Source organism: Corythoichthys intestinalis, chromosome 2 (assembly GCF_030265065.1).
Source record: "Corythoichthys intestinalis isolate RoL2023-P3 chromosome 2, ASM3026506v1, whole genome shotgun sequence".
Taxonomy (NCBI): Eukaryota; Metazoa; Chordata; class Actinopteri; order Syngnathiformes; family Syngnathidae; genus Corythoichthys; species Corythoichthys intestinalis.
The window spans coordinates 41,840,028-41,858,568 of NC_080396.1; the positions used below are offsets into that span (position 1 = coordinate 41,840,028).

The 18,541-nt window shown below is 41.2% G+C and overlaps 1 protein-coding gene across 7 annotated transcripts in view; it reads left to right on the forward strand.

Moving 5' to 3' along the window:
• Positions 1-18,541, forward strand: part of LOC130932177 (synaptonemal complex protein 2-like) — a 41,867-nt gene that overhangs the window by 16,671 nt on the left and 6,655 nt on the right. For 6 of the 7 annotated variants that reach the window (XR_009060830.1, XM_057861664.1, XM_057861657.1 and 3 more), the window contains 22 exons: positions 149-235; positions 313-388; positions 1,391-1,521; positions 2,391-2,451; positions 2,543-2,588; positions 2,674-2,744; positions 2,851-3,068; positions 7,018-7,133; positions 7,247-7,271; positions 7,338-7,405; positions 8,098-8,143; positions 8,233-8,276; positions 8,395-8,455; positions 8,572-8,722; positions 8,841-8,905; positions 9,018-9,164; positions 9,598-9,721; positions 16,467-16,546; positions 16,731-16,934; positions 17,018-17,057; positions 17,183-17,287; positions 17,505-17,674. Coding sequence is in view for 6 of the 7 variants with exons in the window: in XM_057861664.1 (XP_057717647.1) it covers positions 149-235; positions 313-388; positions 1,391-1,521; positions 2,391-2,451; positions 2,543-2,588; positions 2,674-2,744; positions 2,851-3,068; positions 7,018-7,133; positions 7,247-7,271; positions 7,338-7,405; positions 8,098-8,143; positions 8,233-8,276; positions 8,395-8,455; positions 8,572-8,722; positions 8,841-8,905; positions 9,018-9,164; positions 9,598-9,721; positions 16,467-16,546; positions 16,731-16,934; positions 17,018-17,057; positions 17,183-17,287; positions 17,505-17,674 (2,136 nt within the window). In the remaining variant the exon portion in view is untranslated. Of the gene's footprint in view, positions 1-148; positions 236-312; positions 389-1,390; positions 1,522-2,390; positions 2,452-2,542; positions 2,589-2,673; positions 2,745-2,850; positions 3,069-7,017; positions 7,134-7,246; positions 7,272-7,337; positions 7,406-8,097; positions 8,144-8,232; positions 8,277-8,394; positions 8,456-8,571; positions 8,723-8,840; positions 8,906-9,017; positions 9,165-9,597; positions 9,722-16,466; positions 16,547-16,730; positions 16,935-17,017; positions 17,058-17,182; positions 17,288-17,504; positions 17,675-18,541 lie in introns of those variants that run through there. The other variant, XM_057816958.1, reaches the window with a different exon arrangement.

Consider the following 18,541-nt stretch of genomic DNA (forward strand, 5'->3'; position numbering starts at 1 on the left):
ATGCATTACTGCATTAACCTTTCTGCTTCTGAAACACAATGTGCATTTGTCATGACTATTACAGTGTAGGGTCTGGAAGTGATAACTCACTGCTACCATGTATGCCCGGCAGTTTAAACTGAAGTGTGTTGTGTTGTCACTGTGACAGAATTGTATCCCAGAGAGTCAACTGTCCCTTGGTGTTGATGTTAAAAACATTAACAACTTCCTTGGAGCCGTAGAAACATCTTCACAAGTGATTTTTTTGTTCTTTAGAAGGTTTGTAACTTTTTATGAAAGAATTCTCTATAATCTTTACAATTTTCTGTCCAGGTACCAGCCAATATGATGCTTTCAGAGCTGACTACTTTCAGCAACAGAAGTTCAAAAGGGCGCACACATCAGTCTAGTATGTACTACTACAAAATGGTCACCAACCTGATGATCATACACTCCACTTCATTGCACATAAACCTCCACAGCAAAAGTATCTTATGTCTGGTCGTAATATTTGATCCTCTAAAACAATTTAGCCAGTTCTACTTTTACGGGTATTTATTATCCCAGCAAGACTCAGTGCTAAGCATAGACCAGAGTTTCGCAATTTTGTGAACAGGTGCAAGCTTGGTGTGAACAATGGTAAAAATTAAGCAGGCTTTTTTGCATTTCTTTTAAAACTGCACGTTTCTTTGGCTAACAGGTGCAAGCAGGTGTGTTGCATGCCGAGGAAACCTCACTCCCGATGCCTTCAAGAGAGCATGCTAGCGGCCATAGCCTGGGCTTTTTACCCAGTGGACTATGAGTCCTGGCCTGGTAGAGGCTGGGAATTGCATCGTCAGCACATTCAAAACCAGCTACATTTGCATTACTTCACTTTTAGTTGATAGGAGAAACCAGTTTCCTGAGTAGAGGGTCGACATGACGTGTACTTGGAATAAGAAAAGTACAAGCAGAATAGAATTTACAGGGTGACATAGCTGTGAATATTTTTTTTCTCCATTTAAATAGTCACCCTTTAAAAATCTCATGTCTGCTTTCATTATCTTTGATATTTGTTTGATATCCTTATCCGTAAAATGGGGAACTATGCAAACTATGGGTTAGAAATTAATATTTTGAAAGTATGATACCTGAGTTAAACACTGACTAAAAGATGAGGAGCAGAGTGGGCGCCAAAGAGCCATGTATTAGTGAGTTTTGTATTCATATCAGTGAAATGTTTAGGGCATCAGCAAAGGCTTAATAGGCCGTAAGGCCCAAAACTTGTAGGGTCGTTGAAGACTCCATAATTGTCCATTGTTGTCAATACAAGCTTTAATGTTTGTTTGGCTACATCTGATTATCCGTCCAAGGTGTGTACCCTGCCTCTTAATAATAATAAAAATGACTTTTTTTTTTTTTTCTGTATCAGACAATCCAGATGAGAACAAAAGGAAACCCTTTCTGAAGATGTTTTGTCCTTCTGATAGAAAGAAATGTGCTAACATAGCACAGAAAAAGACCCCTGTTGATGAAATCATCAAATGTGGAATGACAAAGCAGGTATTGTTTTACTATAAACCTTTTATTGATGTAATTCCTGAATGGTCTTGGAACAAAAGAAAACTAGTGACACTGTTGGTTTGATTTTTTGTCACTGTTTAAATCTATACCACCTTTGTTTGTCTTTCACCAATATAACTAAAAAATGTTGCTTAAAGCAAGGGCCCCTAAGCATTTTTGTGCCACAGACCATTATAATCTGAGATAATATACTCCTGGGTTTATGAAAATACAACAAAGTAATAGGACACATGCCTCTTCTGAAGACTGTACACAAGAAAGCCCGCCCGTCTCATCAGACCATAGGACATGGTTCCAGTAATCCATGTGCTTTGTTGACATGTCTTCAGCAAACTGTTTGCGGGCTTTCTTGTGTACCATCTTCAGAAGAGGCTTCCTGCTGGGATAACAGCCATGCACACCGATTTGATGTAGTGTGCGGCTTATGGTCTGAGCTCTAACAGGCTGGACCCCCCCCTCCCACATCTTCAATCTCTGCAGCAATGCTGACACCACTCCTGTAACGAGTCACATGACATTCTGGAGGGAAAATGACTAGTAGTACTCTATTTGGACATTTAGGGATGTACGTAGTTTCTATGGGGTGTACTCACTTGTGTTGCCAGGGTTTTAGATACTAATGGCCATATTTTGAGTTATTTTGAGGGGAAAATAAATTAACTGTATTATATAAGCTGCACACATACAACTTTTCATTGTGTCAAAGTGTCATTTTGTCAGTGTTGTCCCATGAAGAGATATACTTAAATATCTGCAGAAATGCGAGGCGTGAACTCACTTTTGTGATACACTGTATGTAATTGACTTCGAGAAGCTCTTAGTGCATTCTTTGTTTGCTTGTCTGACAGACCATACCACTAATAAGTGAATCAGTAAAGATAGAGGGACAGGGTACAGAACAATCTCAAGGTAAGTGATTTTCATGAAACTCAGCCCCATAAACAGTAGTGTGATTTATGTATTAAGGAACACCTTACCTCACTCACAAATTTTCTGCCAGAGGATACTTTTGTGCCCGGTACCCAGTTGTTAACTGAGAGAAACATGTAAGGACCACAAAAATAAACTTTAGGTGCTTATAGATAATGTGATAGAGGTGTATGTCTGATCATTGTGTTCAACTATGTTTAGGGCTTGGAGAAATAACTTGTCAGCTAATGAAATACCATCAACTGTTCAAAAAAATCCACTGTCAAACCACGGTAAGGAATGTGCATGTAATATTTTTAAAGCTATTGTTAGTAGTATTAAACCCACTATACCTTTGATTTAAAGTTGTTTTTTTTTCCAACTATGTGATCTTTCTAGAGCAATTTGCAAATGATGCAAAGAAACAAAAGCAACCCATATTTGCCTCTAAAGAAAAAATCTCAAGGAGCTCATATGATTTGGAGCTGTATATTCTCAAAGAGATGCAAGCCCAGGGGAAACAAGTTGACAATCCTATTTACAGAGAGAGACACTCGTTGGTAGAAACTTCCAGTAGGAAATCTACATCCAAACAGGAGACAAATTCTAATGATATGGTAATTTGTTTTGCTTTATAAATATTCTGTTATTGCTTTTGATATTCTTTTATAATGACATTTAATGCTACAAGATAGTCATAATGATTATTCTCTCCATTTTGGAACCTTTACCAAGTCCGTTATACAATAATTTTGTAGTTTCAATACCTTGTACACGCCGCCGTGAAGTTGCCCCCCCCACCCCCCAAATCAGATTCAAATTTATCTAAAAAATGTGAACCATTTGTGCTACTTTTGTGCTGTAAAATGTTTTTTTTTTTTTTTTTTGTTTTTTTTTTTTTTTTTTTGGTGCTTTAGTTTTTGAGATATTTACAATTTTTTATAGGTCAACCACCACCCCATTTTGATTCAAAATGGCTGAATTGCTTGTGCTGTAAACATTTTTGTTTGTGCTGCATCGGTTTTGTAGACATGCGTTTAATTTGAAGTGATGATGTCATACTGTCCCCCATTTACTGCAAAATGGACATGAAGTGGTGCCATTCGTTTGTGCTAGTTGTTGGGAAACACAGAGTTGGTAGTCTCTGTCAGCCGTGGGAGTTTACGCAAGGGGTGCGAGTGACGTCGTGACTTTTCTTTGTGCTACTATCGCTTTATAGCTATTGGGATATTAGTTAGGAGTGATGATGCACAGCCTTTCCATAGCCTAACTCCTGCGGCTGGCGGAGCATACCAACTTTTTCAATAACGGGCGGGTGTGAGTGATGTCATAACTCGAAATTAATATCTCAATTCTCAAGCCCCCCATTTACTGCAAAATGGACCCGAAGTGGTGCCATCCGTTTTTGCCACGTTTGTCCTAGTTGTTGGGAAACACATCGGTTATTGAGAGAGTTGCTACGCACCGTCAGGCGCAGGTTACGGAAGGGGTGTGAGTGACGTCATTACTCTAAATTAATACCTCAATATCATCAATATCATTAATACCTCAATATCATCAATATAAACACATTTCATATTTGTGTGCAAATGTGGAGAAACACTTCAATAAAAACTAGCATTTACCAAAAGTGGCGGTGCGACAAGGGTGCAGACACTTTATCACTGCCGGTTTTCTAACATATCTGGATGCCCATCATATGAGCATACCTGTCATTACAGCGTATGCGCGCGCATGTGTAGTATGTGTTTGTACATTAAATAGCTTTCCATTCATCATGGTGGCATAGCGGAGATGACAGGGAAGCAAAATAATCATTTTAACGATGGTTTCATGCTACATTTTATGGTATATATTTTTAAAATTTACTTATAATAATACTCGAAAGGAGCTAAGCGTTGTCTTTGTTTTCGAACCCTTTTCAGATGGCAAATTCTGCTATCACCTTTCGCCGTGGGTCACGTTCTGCGTTCTTACATTATTCACATTTACAGTATTATTCACTGCATCGTTAAATTTAAACTATTTGGTTATCGTCATTATAGCAGGTATACGTCAGCTGTAACATGGTGTAGAATTATTCCATATCTTAGAACATCTTTGTAGCATAGAGAGGAATGCTACTCTGGGAATCATTGGAAGATTATCATAGTATACGTAGGAATGCTACTCTGGGAATCAGTGTAACACTATCAAGGTATACATAGGAATGCTTCTCTGATCAATTGTACCAGCCCAAAATAAAAACACAAAAGGATGAAAAAAGAAGCACGGTTGTCTTGTGTGAATAATTTAAAATGTAAAGGAAAGGACATAAATTGCCTTCAAATTCTGAAATGGCCCACCTAATAGAACATCGTTGTAGCATACGTAGAATGCTATTGTGATTACGTAAGCTCGCATGATAGACGTAGTTGCCAGACTGGCATACGGGTCTGCTATTCTGATAAAGTACACTGGTCTGGCAGAACATCGGCCTTGGGCACCCGTGGTCTAGCCTTTTACCGTAGCACCCAGTCTCTCTGCTCTGCTACCGTGCACCGCTACGGTAGCGGTGCAGCTGTGTGTTAACGCCTAGCTTGCCTTTAACACTGCTTTTGGGGAAGGGTCGGGCTTGACAAAAAATAAAATGGGTTGAGGATAAGTCTGAGAATGCTCGGTTTTCTTTCTGCTCCTTATGAGCAATATTTCAAGATTGCTTACACGGCCGAGAGTCTTAAACTGTCCGTATGTGTGTGTGTCATGCACAGACAGTGCGTGCATGCTATTGATCCATCATAGACTTGGATCTATATGAACTTTTAATGTAAGACTATACGGGGATTGTTTATGTCTGTTATTTGTGTCATTAAAAAAAAAAAATCAAAATATGATCACCTTTGAATGATGTTGAGCCAGGGTGTGTGGTCATTTGTTTTGAGGCTTCTACGCAGACTTCAAAAACAAAACCGAGATAATGAAGAAAATGAAAGACATGCCCAGAAAGGGGGCATGTTAAGCACGTTCCATCTTGTTTTTCGAAACCTCAAAATAAAAACGACATCATCATTTCTAGAATTTCATAAACGCAATGAAACAATTCATTAATATTTTAATGAAGTTAAACTTCAGGTGGCAGCATACAACAGAGTATCGTGGTGCGTTAGATGCACTGCAGGGAAAATAAACATTAAATCATGAAGGCTCATTATGTATTTTTAACCGACAGTCTTTATGATTGGGAATGCCAGATATCTTTGCATTGAGCGCTTTTCTTTTTGTGAACATTATTTTATTTTTGAGAGATCGGAATATTATTTTTGTAGCGACTTAAATGTTCTTAACTGCCCAAATGCATGATGGGAATTTGCATGAGTCACAGCGGTTGCTGCAAATGGTATATCTTCTCTGCATTGAGTACAATACATGGTGTTAAGAAAAGATCATCTCCACTTATTCTTCCCCATGTCGCTTGCCACAACAGTTATAACAGTTGTGGAAGAGATGCCACCGTCTATTCCATTAAATAGCGCGGCTCCAATAAATGCCTGCGTTACCAATTCGCCTATCTTGGCAAAGGGCGGTGCTATGGACCGGCGATTCATGTTGGCTCGTCCTGTCGGTTGGCTCAGTTCATCTGATTTCCTCCTGAGGAAGACAGCGGCGTACATATAATCACCGAGGGGCGTTGGATGGCTTTTTGTGGGTACTTTTATTAACAAAACAAAAGCATGTGGGGGACGCAGCACTTGAGCCTGCGCTAACTGCGCACTTTCTCTACTCTCTCGCTCGACCACTTACTTCCTCACTGGCCAATCTGACAATGCCGGTCACGTTGAAAATAACAGCGGCACCCGGTAACACCTGCGTCCACTCCACTTGCTTGTCTCTGCCCTTAGCTCCCAATATACTTCAAACGGCGCCATTGTACTCTGTTCGCGTCAATGCTTGAGTGGGTCGTTCCGCGCATGCGTTAATTGCGTTAAATATTTTAACGTGATTAATTTTCAAAAATAGTTACCGCCCGTTAACGCGTTAATTTTGACAGCCCTAGTTTTGACATATTACTGTTGGCGGGATGCAAGCATTACACATCTAAAATCGGCTGACGAGGAGGACCTATCATGAGTGCGTGAGAGGAGCATCCTCCAAGTTTGAATGGATTGGGATGTAACGGGCCTACAAATGCACTCAAAGTGTGCAGACCCCGAATTGTGATACAGCTGTTGTGTATGTGCGTAGGTTTCACTGTTGTCACAATATGGAAGCGCTCGAAAGCAGTATCATTTTTTTGTGTTTAGAAACATTTTCTCCATTATCAGAGGTCAAAATTCTCAATTTGCATGCTTAAACCCTTCTTTCACGTGAAGGTCATTTATGCTCGGTGTTGTCTTTCCTTTTACGTATAAGCAAATCATATTCTGGTCATGTTGAAGTACTGTAGCACAAACATTCATTACGTGTATGGCATACACAGCAATTTTGTGACTAATGGATACCTGTCGAAGTTCAAGTTTTGCACTACGTCAGATTAGTTTTTGCAGGTAAACAAAAGAGAGTAATAAGATAGTTTTATTTTTCGTTTAGAGACCTGTGGAAGGCAAGATGGCCAAATCTATCTTGAGTTATTATACCACAAACAGGCAACCTAAAGAAAATGCTGGAAGTCGACAAGAGCACTGGATTCCACCAAGTGTCAACAGGTGCACGTTCTACTGTACTAATGATTCTCACATGTTTTCCCTCAACAACTTATCATAGACTGCATGGCATGCATCCCTCTTATTTTATTTTCATCTTTGTTTTTGCCCTGTAGTATGAGCTTGCATCCTGCTAATAAAGTAAGTAACCGCTTTTATTCCGAAGCAGAGACTTGATTTACTCATGATTATTTTTACTTGCCATAGGAAAATGCACGAGCAGGAGATGTAACCAAACTCCTTAGTAAGATCCCATCAAACTCTGCAAACCAAAGGTGATATTATATGTCTAATTAATTCTTAAAATTCTGCACATCTGACTATAATATGCACAGCCCAAAAATTTAAGAAAAACATCCACATATACGTCACACCTGCCGATAGGCTGCATGTGTCAATGTCTTTATATAGGATATTTACTATGAGAAATGTTACACAAAAACAATTGATTAAAATTATATTTGTCAACCAAATTAAGAAATATTACACAGAAACATTTGATTGCTCAAAAATACAGTATATTTGTCAACCAAATTAACATCAACACGCCGAGTGTGTCCTCCACATGCAGTGGCATGTAAAGGGAGCCACACACAAGTCCCATTTGTATTATCTGAGGCAGTGAGAAATCGTAAAACACTTAAGTTTAAAAAAAAAAAAAAAAATGTGACTATCATTTCTCTCTAAATTTGTCAAAACATGGACACCTCCTCATGACATGCAATAGAGCAAATTTTTATTTTCTTTTTTTTTTGTTTTGTTTTGTTTTTTTTTTTGTTTGAATGCAAAGCCTGTTTGCCCACCACCTCAAAAATCCACGAATAAGCCACTTTTTTGCAAAAGCCGCAGGGGTCAATTTGAGAGAAAAAAAAAATATTGGCTTATACTTAGAAAACTACAGTCATATCATTCATGAGAAAGAATTGTTATTTTGCATTTATGTTTAATACTTTACTGTATTTTACAGAAAACATGTTTATGAATTCACCACTGATGATCAATTTAGCCCTGAGGTAAATACTGTACATTTCTATCTCATGATACCTGAATGCAAAATTATTGGGTTTTAACAGCCGTTTTTTTTTTTTTTTTTTTTTTTAAGGCAACATACAACACATTTATTGACAAATCAGCCACATCATGCAAGTACGTGTTGACTGAATTTGTTCCATTATTTTTCTATATAGATTTTTAATATCGGTATTAGAAATTAGATTTTGTATTAAAATATATCTCCTCTAATTATATATTTGTTAATTGGCAGAGGTTTCTGTAAATCACCGGGGCATTCTAAAACAACCTGTACAGGAGAACTGGCAGCAAATGTATGTATTTTTTTTTCTGTCATATCCTGACATTCAGTAATTTTATGTATGATGAATAAAACTATTACTCTCATGAATCACAAATTGTTGTTCTGATTGTGAACTGAAAATTGTAGGAGAAGCGGAATGGGAAGATGCAACTGTTCGGTGCCAAAGACAATACTAATTTCCCAGATGCCAGCTGGCTGAGAGAGCCAAACAAGAAAGCCACTACACGTGCCCAAAAGCAACCAATGACAGTCAAAGAATTTCAGGCTCATAAATCAAGTAGAATATCTAGCTTAGTCCAAATCAGATATTAAAATGCCTAATTTCTAATTGAATTAAAACGTTAATGTGGTTAATCAACAAATTTCCATACTTTTGAAAATTTTTCTCATGTTAGATGAAATCACAGCTGTACCCCGAGGCGTCCTGAAACCTGGAAAAAGAAATGCAAGACTAAATAAGGTAAGTAAAATGCAATGAGTATGATAAGCAGTAATAGCCATTTATACTCGTGGAACATAACTACAGTCAGCCACAAGGTGTCATCGTTAAATAAGAGATCATTCTTTTGAAGGCGAGGTTGCCAAAGAAGGCAATTTCGGAGCCTGGCAAACCCAGTGTCAACAAAAGACCCCGGCGGGCTGCAACCTTGGGCAAGAACTATGAAGAGCCATACACCGATGAGAGCTCGTCCGAATTAGAGATGCCTCAATCAACCAAGGTAAGGAACTCTCAGAAATTGTGCCACTTATTCCTTAGGAAAGAATATTGAAATCAACATGCTTGTAATATTTACTGATATCCTAATTTCAAGGTTAATGCAGGACCTTAAAAAGTTTTGATAATGTGCCTTAAAAAGGCTTTGGAATTCATCTATTTTAAATTCCCCCAATTTTTAAATTGTGCTTCATTGCATGATATGTGCCTGAGAAATTTGCAGAAACTCTAGGAGTTAGTGATTTTTTATTTTTATTTTTTGCAACATTGGCTGTTAAATTTGTCCCGGAATTGGCATTAGGCTTTGTTTTAAGTGGTCATGTCTATGTCTTGAATTTGATATAACAGACATTGAATTACATGGTTCCTATCTCATCTACTACATAATTATTATGGACACCATATACACTTATTATCTGTACTGTTCTCTCTCTTAGCGGAATAGTATTATTGCCCAACCAAACAAGTCCAGTGTCACAAAGATTCATGCCCAAAAACCCACGTCCAAGCGTTCCCATCCTGACCAACTGGCCTCCCAGTCATGCACAGAGAGGAGCCAATGTAAGTAATTACCAATAGTTAACTATTTCAATGCCATTAATGGTGATAAACATGTGGCTATTTTTATCGTTCTGCTGTGAATTTAAGTGAGTTTGTCACAAGTAGATATCCAATTTATTTAAAGTGAATGAACTTCGCTGTCAATGGAAGCCAATGAGTTAATATAAAGATGAATAGTGGCATGGAAGATGGATAAATGATGAATTATATTGGACTTATCCAAATATGTACTCACCATATACTGTATGAGTATAATTTTGATTTGAACAATGTAAACCAATTCCACTAAGGGCCAAATGGATGCAGGTTTTTATTTCCAACCAATGAAGAAGACACCTTTTCACCAACCTGACCTCCATCCATCCATCCATTATCTTCCGCTTATTCCGGGGTCGGGTCGCGGGGGCAGCAGCTTCAGCAGGGAAGCCCAAACTTCCCTCTCCCCAGCCACTTCAGCCAGCTCCTCCGGCGGGATTCCAAGACGTTCCCAGGCCAGCCGAGCGACATAGTCTCTCCAGCGTGTCCTGGGTCGACCCCGGGGCCTCCCGCCGGTGGGACATGCCCGGAACACCTCTCCAGGGAGGCGTCCAGGAGGTATCCGAACCAGATGCCCGAGCCACCTCAACTGGCTCCTCTCAACGCGGAGGAGTAGCGGCTCGACACCAAGCCCCTCCCAGATGACCGAGCTTCTCACCCGATCTCTAAGGGAGAGCCCGGACACCCTGCGGGGGAAACTCATTTCGGCCGCTTGTATCCGGGATCTTGTTCTTTCGGTCACGACCCACAGCTCGTGACCATAGGTGAGGGTAGGAACGTAGATCGACCGGTAAATCGAGAGCTTCGCCTTTTGGCTCAGCTCCTTCTTCACCACAACGGACCGGTGCAGCGTCCGCATCACTGCAGACGCTGCACCGATCCGCCTGTCAATCTCCCGCTCCCTCCTACCCTCACTCGTGAACAAGACCCCAAGATACTTGAACTCCTCCACTTGGGGCAGGATCTCATCCCCGACCCGGAGAGGGCATGCCACCCTTTTCCGGCTGAGGACCATGGTCTCGGATTTGGAGGTGCTGATCTTCATCCCAACCGCTTCACACTCGGCTGCAAACCGCCCCAGTGAGAGTTGGAGGTCACGGCTTGATGAAGCCAACAGCACCACATCATCTGCAAAAAGCAGAGATGAGATGCTGAGGCCACCAAACCGGACCCCCTCAACGCTTCGGCTGCGCCTAGAAATTCTGTCCATGAAAATTATGAACAGAATCGGTGACAAAGGGCAGCCTTGGCGGAGTCCAATCCTCACTGGGAACGAATTCGACTTACTGCCGGCAATGCGGACCAGACTCTGACACTGGTCGTACAGGGACCGAACAGCCCTTACCAAGGGGCTCGGTACCCCGTACTCCCGGAGCACCCTCCACAGGACTCCCCTAGGCACACGGTCGAACGCCTTCTCCAAATCCACAAAACACATGTAGACTGGTTGAGCGAACTCCCATGCACCCTCGAGGACCCTGCCGAGGGTGTAGAGCTGGTCCACTGTTCCACGGCCGGGACGAAAACCACACTGCTCCTCCTGAATCCGAGATTCGACTTCCCGACGGACCCTCCTCTCCAGCACCCCTGAATAGACTTTACCGGGGAGGCTGAGGAGTGTGATCCCTCTATAATTGGAACACACCCTCCGGTCCCCCTTTTTAAAAAGGGGGACCACCACCCCGGTCTGCCAATCCAGAGGCACTGTCCCCGATGTCCACGCGATGTTGTAGAGGCGTGTCAGCCATGACAGCCCTACAACATCCAGAGCCTTTAGGAACTCTGGGCGGATCTCATCTACCCCCGGGGCCTTGCCACCGAGGAGCTTACCAACCACCTCAGTGACTTCAAACCCCGAGATTGAAGAGCCCACCTCAGAGTCCCCAGACTCTGCTTCCTCAAAGGAAGGCGTGTCGGTGGAATTGAGGAGGGCTTCGAAGTATTCTCCCCACCGACTCACGACGTCCCGAGTCAAGGTCAGCAGTACACCATCTTCACTATACACAGTGTTAATGGTGCACTGCTTTCCTCTCCTCAGACGCCGGATGGTGGACCAGAATTTCCTCGAAGCCGTCCAGAAGTCGTTTTCCATGGCCTCACCGAACTCCTCCCATGTCCGAGTTTTTGCCTCGGCGACCGCCGAAGCCGCAGTCCGCTTGGTCAGCCGGTACCTGTCAGCTGCCTCCGGAGTCCCACAGGCCAAAAAGGCCCGATAGGCCTCCTTCTTCAGCTTGACGGCATCCCTTACCCCAGGTGTCCACCAGCGGGTTCGGGGATTGCCGCCACGACAGGCACCAACCACCTTACGGCCACAGCTCCGATCGGCCGCCTCAACAATGGAGGTGCGGAACATGGTCCACTCGGACTCAATGTCCCCCACCTCCCCCGGGACAAGGGAGAAGTTCTGCCGGAGGTGGGTGTTGAAGCCCTTTCAGACAGGGGATTCTGCCAGACGTTCCCAGCAGACCCTCACAATACGTCTGGGCCTGCCAGGTCTGACCAGCATCTTCCCCCACCATCGGAGCCAACACACCACCAGGTGGTGATCAGTTGACAGCTCCGCCCCTCTCTTCACCTGAGTGTCCAAAACATGCGGCCGCAAGTCCGATGACACGATCACAAAGTCGATCATCGAACTGCGGCCTAGGGTGTCCTGGTGCCAAGTGCACATATGGACACCCTTATGTTTGAACATGGTGTTCGTTATGGACAATCCGTGACGAGCACAGAAGTCCAAGTTATTTGAAGTGAATGAACTTCGCTGTCAATGGAAGCCAATGAGTTAATATAAAGATGAATAGTGGCATGGAAGATGGATAAATGATGAATTATATTGAACTTATCCAAATATGTACTCACCATATACTGTATGAGTATAATTTTGATTTGAACAATGTAAACCAATTCCACTAAGGGCCAAATGGATGCAGGTTTTTATTTCCAACCAATGAAGAAGACACCTTTTCACCAACCTGACCTCTTACAATTGTAATCAATTGATTGCAGTCGGGAGCTGGTTGTTTCAGCTGAAAGTTCATTGGCTTACCTGCAGTGCTTAATTTGTAAATCATAAGGTGCTGGAACGCAAATTACATATGACAGCGCAGGGATGACGAGACGGGCACAGGTCCTGGAACATACACAGAAAATGGTGCTGTAAACAACACGCAAATGCCCACTTGCCATGGTGTGGGACTTACAAGCCGCAATTCCTGATAATATCCATGGTATAAATTTAATGTCAACATTTTACAATTATTTCGGCTATACTCTGCACAGCACGGGCAATTGCCCATATAACTACAGTGGGACTTTCAGTACGCAGTCAACAGTTTCTCAACAGGTCTAACTTGTAAAACATAAAAAAGAAAAATCAGATATTACAATAAATAACACAAACCCATTGTTTTGCGAGTTTCATGCCAGTCTTCACGGGCCCCAAAGTTCCCACAGCCTTACAAATTGTGCACCCGAAACCTGAATTTCCCGTAAGGGTAATGGCCTGTTGCTCCGACTGTTGGTGGTCCACCTGGCTGACTGCTGGCACTGTAGCTGGCCCCTATTCCGGGTGGCGCTGAACCTGACCCGGGTGCTGCCACGGTAGCAGCCTCCTGCCCCGGGGTTGCTGGCTGTCCGTGAACCTGGCTAGCTGCTGCAGCGCTAGCCTCCTGCTGCACCCGGTCCTGTTTATTAGCATAATCGCTGCAGCTGACCTCATCGCCGGTTGTTGCTTTTCCGACTCGTTTTGAACCATCTTCCTTCTTTTTTAAAAAAAGACAGTAAATGCAACTTTTTGGCATGTTGAAATACCGTTTGAGCCTGGCTGCTTGCTCCCCCGATTTTTTTCCCCCTTTGTCAGGAGCAATATTTGTTGGTCCAGGTTTTCAGTGCATCAACAAATCTCCAACTCTTTCAAATGACGTTAGATTTTCATGCAATTCTTGGGATTTGTTCTGTAAATGAATTTGTGCATATTATTATTTTATTTTATACATTTTTAAAAACACGTTTTTATATTATTGTGATTTTCTCTACACGAGAAGTCCCGGATCTGCCCAAATAAGTCCCGCAGGGAGGCCAAACTCAAGAGGTGCCGGATCTTGTTCCGGCAGGATCCGGCACAAATTAACCCCTGCTTAACGCCGCTGTATTGGTTGGAACAAAATCCGGCAACAACTTGGCACTTTGTGATGATGGTTTGAAACCCATGTACTTGTAGATTGTTGCATTATTGTGTTAGTTTGGACATATGTGGTTTACCATTTTTAAATAATGTAAATAATCTTAGAGTGAAAGACCATTTTTTGATGTATTTAAAGTTGCAAATGGGGAATTTCTTTATCTAAGTCATGGGAAAAATCCTGTTTAAACACAACAAAATAACAGCGGTTTTGAGGCATCTGTTATACACACTGACGATGACAACAACAAAAAAATCCTCGTGTTAGGCTATTTGATTTGCTTCAAGCTACAGAATTTCACATTAAAAAAAATATGAATTTCTACGTTTTATTATTGTGTTTTCAAGTCTTCCTACAGGGATGCACAATTGCACATGTTAAGGTTGTTGTTTGTCCCTTTAACAGTCACAATAGAGACTATAACATACATGGAAATCTGTAAATAGTAAAGATGCACGATAATATTGGTTACCGATGTTTATCGGCCAATAATGGCAATTATGACTTCACACAGATAATCCAGATTTTTAAAAAAAATTCAACCGATAATGCAATCCGATGATTATATACTTGATTTAGCCATCTAAATGTGTGCAACCGAAGCAGTTTTGTCCACTTCTCCACCGACGCCTCCTCAACCCCTCCTCTCTCTGAAGCCCCTGAGGGAGGAGGGTTTTGAGGAGTATGGCGTCATAGAGCAGGCGGCGTTACACAATAGGGTTGAGGCGATATCATGGCTGCTCTGTCACTAGCGTGGGTTGATTTTTTCCGTGTGTGAAACAAACGACGCTCTCGCCATCTGCAAAACATGCACTGCAGAATTTCCATGAGGCGGAAAGAAAGCGTCCTCCTTCAACACCACTAACCGGATCAGCCATTCAAAACTGCATCACAAAGAGTTTTTGGAACGAATACGAGGCTGCTGCTAGCGCGAATGCTAAAGCTGAATACGCATAAACTAAGCTAAACTACGGGGCTTGTGACGATGGAGAGACACTGCGGCCTTCCTGGAGTCAGGTATTTTGGGAATGCAGCCCAAAGCGGGTGGTAAACTCCATCTAAGGCGAAACACCGGCACAAGACCGATAGTCGACAAGTAGCCGTCTTCCGACTGTCTTCCAGGCAGGCCGAGCCCTGTTCCTCCGCTGCGGGATCTCCGACGAACACCCCAGTTTCTCGAGTGTTCCCCCACGGCGTGTGGGACGCGAGGCGCGCGCATCTGTCCCGAGCAGACCCAGGCCCCGAATACGCCGCGGCTATCCAGCCGGGGCGGGCTGATATCCGGTACGATTGTAGCTGTCGCCCCCACTCATCTCCGGTTCATATCATCGAGCACTACGGCCAGACAGAGGCCTGACGCGAGTGCTAATTTGGCGGCTGGACGGAGTGAAGGGCACAGGCGGCAGGGGATGCCCGACGAGAGACGTTTTTTTACTGAAGTGACCTGAGAGCCTAAGCCCCGGATAAAAAAATAATGAAGTTTATACGACCATTCTTTGTGAAAAACATGCTGATCACATCGGTCTCACCACAAACAGTACATTTGGACAAGTGATGTCAAATAAGCATCCTTATCATCACGGCACGGTATTTAGATGATAGTTTCAACATGCTCCATACCACACTCACAAAAAAGTCAGCCAGTCAGTAATGCATTCAGTACGCTGTAAATTTATGACGTCTTGATCAGATCATTCTTCCTAAATCTAGTTTTTAGTTAGTTTTGTAGTAGTTTAGTTTTCTATTTTCTCCGTCTTGTTTTGAGCATTAAAGACTAGTGAATGCACCATATTATTTTACTTACTTGAAGTAAATATTGTCATTTGTTCTTAAGCCCATGTATCTAAAAAAAATTGTCATTTTTCACCTAAATAAAGAAAAAAATGCTTTCAAATAATGTTTTGAACCATACCTATTCTTGAATAAAGAACATTTCTGACAAGTTTTTTTAGGATTAAGTATAAAAATTTATTTCTTAAAATAAGGCTGTTAAGCTTGTTTTCAGCTTGCTATTTTTCTTCAAGAAATCTAAGTAAAATATACTTGAAACGCTGGCAGATAATTTCACTTATTTCCAACAGATTTACACTGAAAACAAGGGAATTTAACTAGTTTTAAGGAGGAGTGTTTATGCAGTGTAGTAATGTTATGTCAGGAATGGGTTACTTATAAAGGCATTTTTGTGCAACTTAGGTATTTACTTTGTAAGTAATTGTTGCCAAAAGTTTACCTTAACACAACGTCAGACAATCTGTCTTTATTTAGATGTTGGAATTCACTACTTGTTCACATTTGATGTTGGAAAAAAAGAGCAATAAATTATATTTTTGCACAGTAATATTTTCTTTTGTGTATACTTTAAAAGTTTACATAAATTGTAATAGAATTATCGGCTTGACATTATCGGTTATCAGTTGGAACGAGGAGGAAATGATTGGTTATTGTATCGGTTGAAAAATGTATTATCTTGCATCACTAGTAAATAAAACAGCTGTTTGAGCATCTGTGGTCGTTTTGGACACTTACAGGCTCTGAAATGTCCACCCATTTAATGGAGATGGCCTTCTCTCCTGCTTTCAGTCTGCCACCATCTTCCACACTAAAGGAGGTAACACATTATTTTAGGGTCTCTGTTGTACTTTACACTTCATGATATATCACAAATTTCCCAAGTTTAAGACCCTTTGATTATGTTGTAATAATTTTTTATTGAGTACTCCAAGCAGTATATGAAGATGGGGCCCTGGGGTCTCTTTATTCCTATTCTTTTTTTCTCTTTTTTTTTTTTTTAGACACCTGTGATCCAACAGTCTTCACTTTCAGTGGCCTCTTTGCCCTTGGCATTCAAAAAGGCATCCGCCATTGTCACTTCCCCACATTCACATTTTTCTGTCTCTGACCTGAATTGTAGCTTTACTCCAGAATCTGATGTATCTCAGGTTTCTGTTTGTCTTTCCATTCAAGTTCAGCAAAGCACAATTGCCTCACAGGCTGAGGTAGGCTCTACTCTACCTAATATGAATGGAAAGTTGAATTTGGAAATAAGTTTCACCCACAAATATTAATTGTTTGCTGACAGAAAACACCACATTCAAATAAAGAGCCTACTTTCATCTCAGGTAAATATTGTTTCAATATTCAATTCAATATCAAAGCTATTGGATATTTAGTTATTGCAACAACATGTAATAATGAAATAAAATATCTGTCCAATATATTATACATTATAACATCTTGGTGACAGGACCCTGTCGGAAGCACCACACTTCGTCTCGAAATTTTGAGGATCAAAAGGAACAAAGAAAAAAGTGCCCCTCTCGCATGAAACCTACAGCACTGTTCAAATCATGTAAGCAAAAATTCAATTTTGAATGATTATTAAAATCATGTAATACATCCCTTGCCCGAATTATCTCACTCACTTATTTTGCTATTGTAATGAAAATACAAGATAAAGCAACTGCTCTGTACGTGCTTTAGTAAAATTACGTAAGTTGAGAACTGTTTAAAGACTGTGAAATTCAGAAATGCCTCCCAGGGCACTTTGATTTGTCTGTAATCTTTAGATGCAGAGAAGATCACTGAGGGCAAAGGACTAGCTACCTGCTCTTCAATGATGACAGATCACTCCACCATTGATGGTGGAAATGAAGAGATGCACTTGGAGGATTTAGAGTTACCAAATGTTGCCATGAACTTCAGTAATCTGTCTCAGCTGCTCAGCAACAAACTAAAGGCAAAGTTACACACTGAAATCATGTTCATTTTCTGTACTTTATGACCACGCACTGTATTACTACACAGTGAATAACAGTGTACATTTAATAATGTGCCTTTGAATGCAAGCTATGTAGGTATGCACCGAGAATTTAGTCACCAAAAATTTCTTCTGAGAAACTTGTCACTGAAACCGATGTGGCTGAAACAGGATATTTTTTAGCAAAAATATTAAAGGTTACTTTGTGTCAATTTACACCCCCCCACCCCCCCAATGAGTGTATGGCCAGTTTGAAACATGTCATCTTTGTGGTTAATGATTTATTTGCAATTTTATTTGACACTCATACGGCTTTGCCAATGAACTGATTTAAAATTAGTGATAGTGTAATGTCACACCATGCCTTATTATGCAAGTACCTGACTTCATTGTCCTTCGTACATGCCACTCTCTATGGCCACTGAATTTCTTAATGTAAACACTTGGCATCTTACACACCCACTTGCCAACATCCAATCAGAGCAAAGCATTTTAATTTTAAATATTAATTCATGAAATAGTAAAATTCGATCCACTCAGATACATGTTGCAAAAAAAATTGGAAATGACCTGCGATGTAAGCATAGCTTTAGAGTTTAGACAAATTCTGTCCTGTTTTTTTTTTTTTTTTTTTTTTTTTTTTTTCTCTGTGTTGTTCAGTCGCTTAGACATGGAGAATGGGAATCTGACTGTCTTTATAGACTAAAGAGATTTCATGTTCCACGTGAGAGTAACAGTACATATTTGGTCACGTGCAGAAAACGTTCCAGCCTATTTTATTATTTTTTTTATTATCATTATTTTTCAATATCGGATGGTTTGATAGGTTTTTTTTTTTCAGCATGG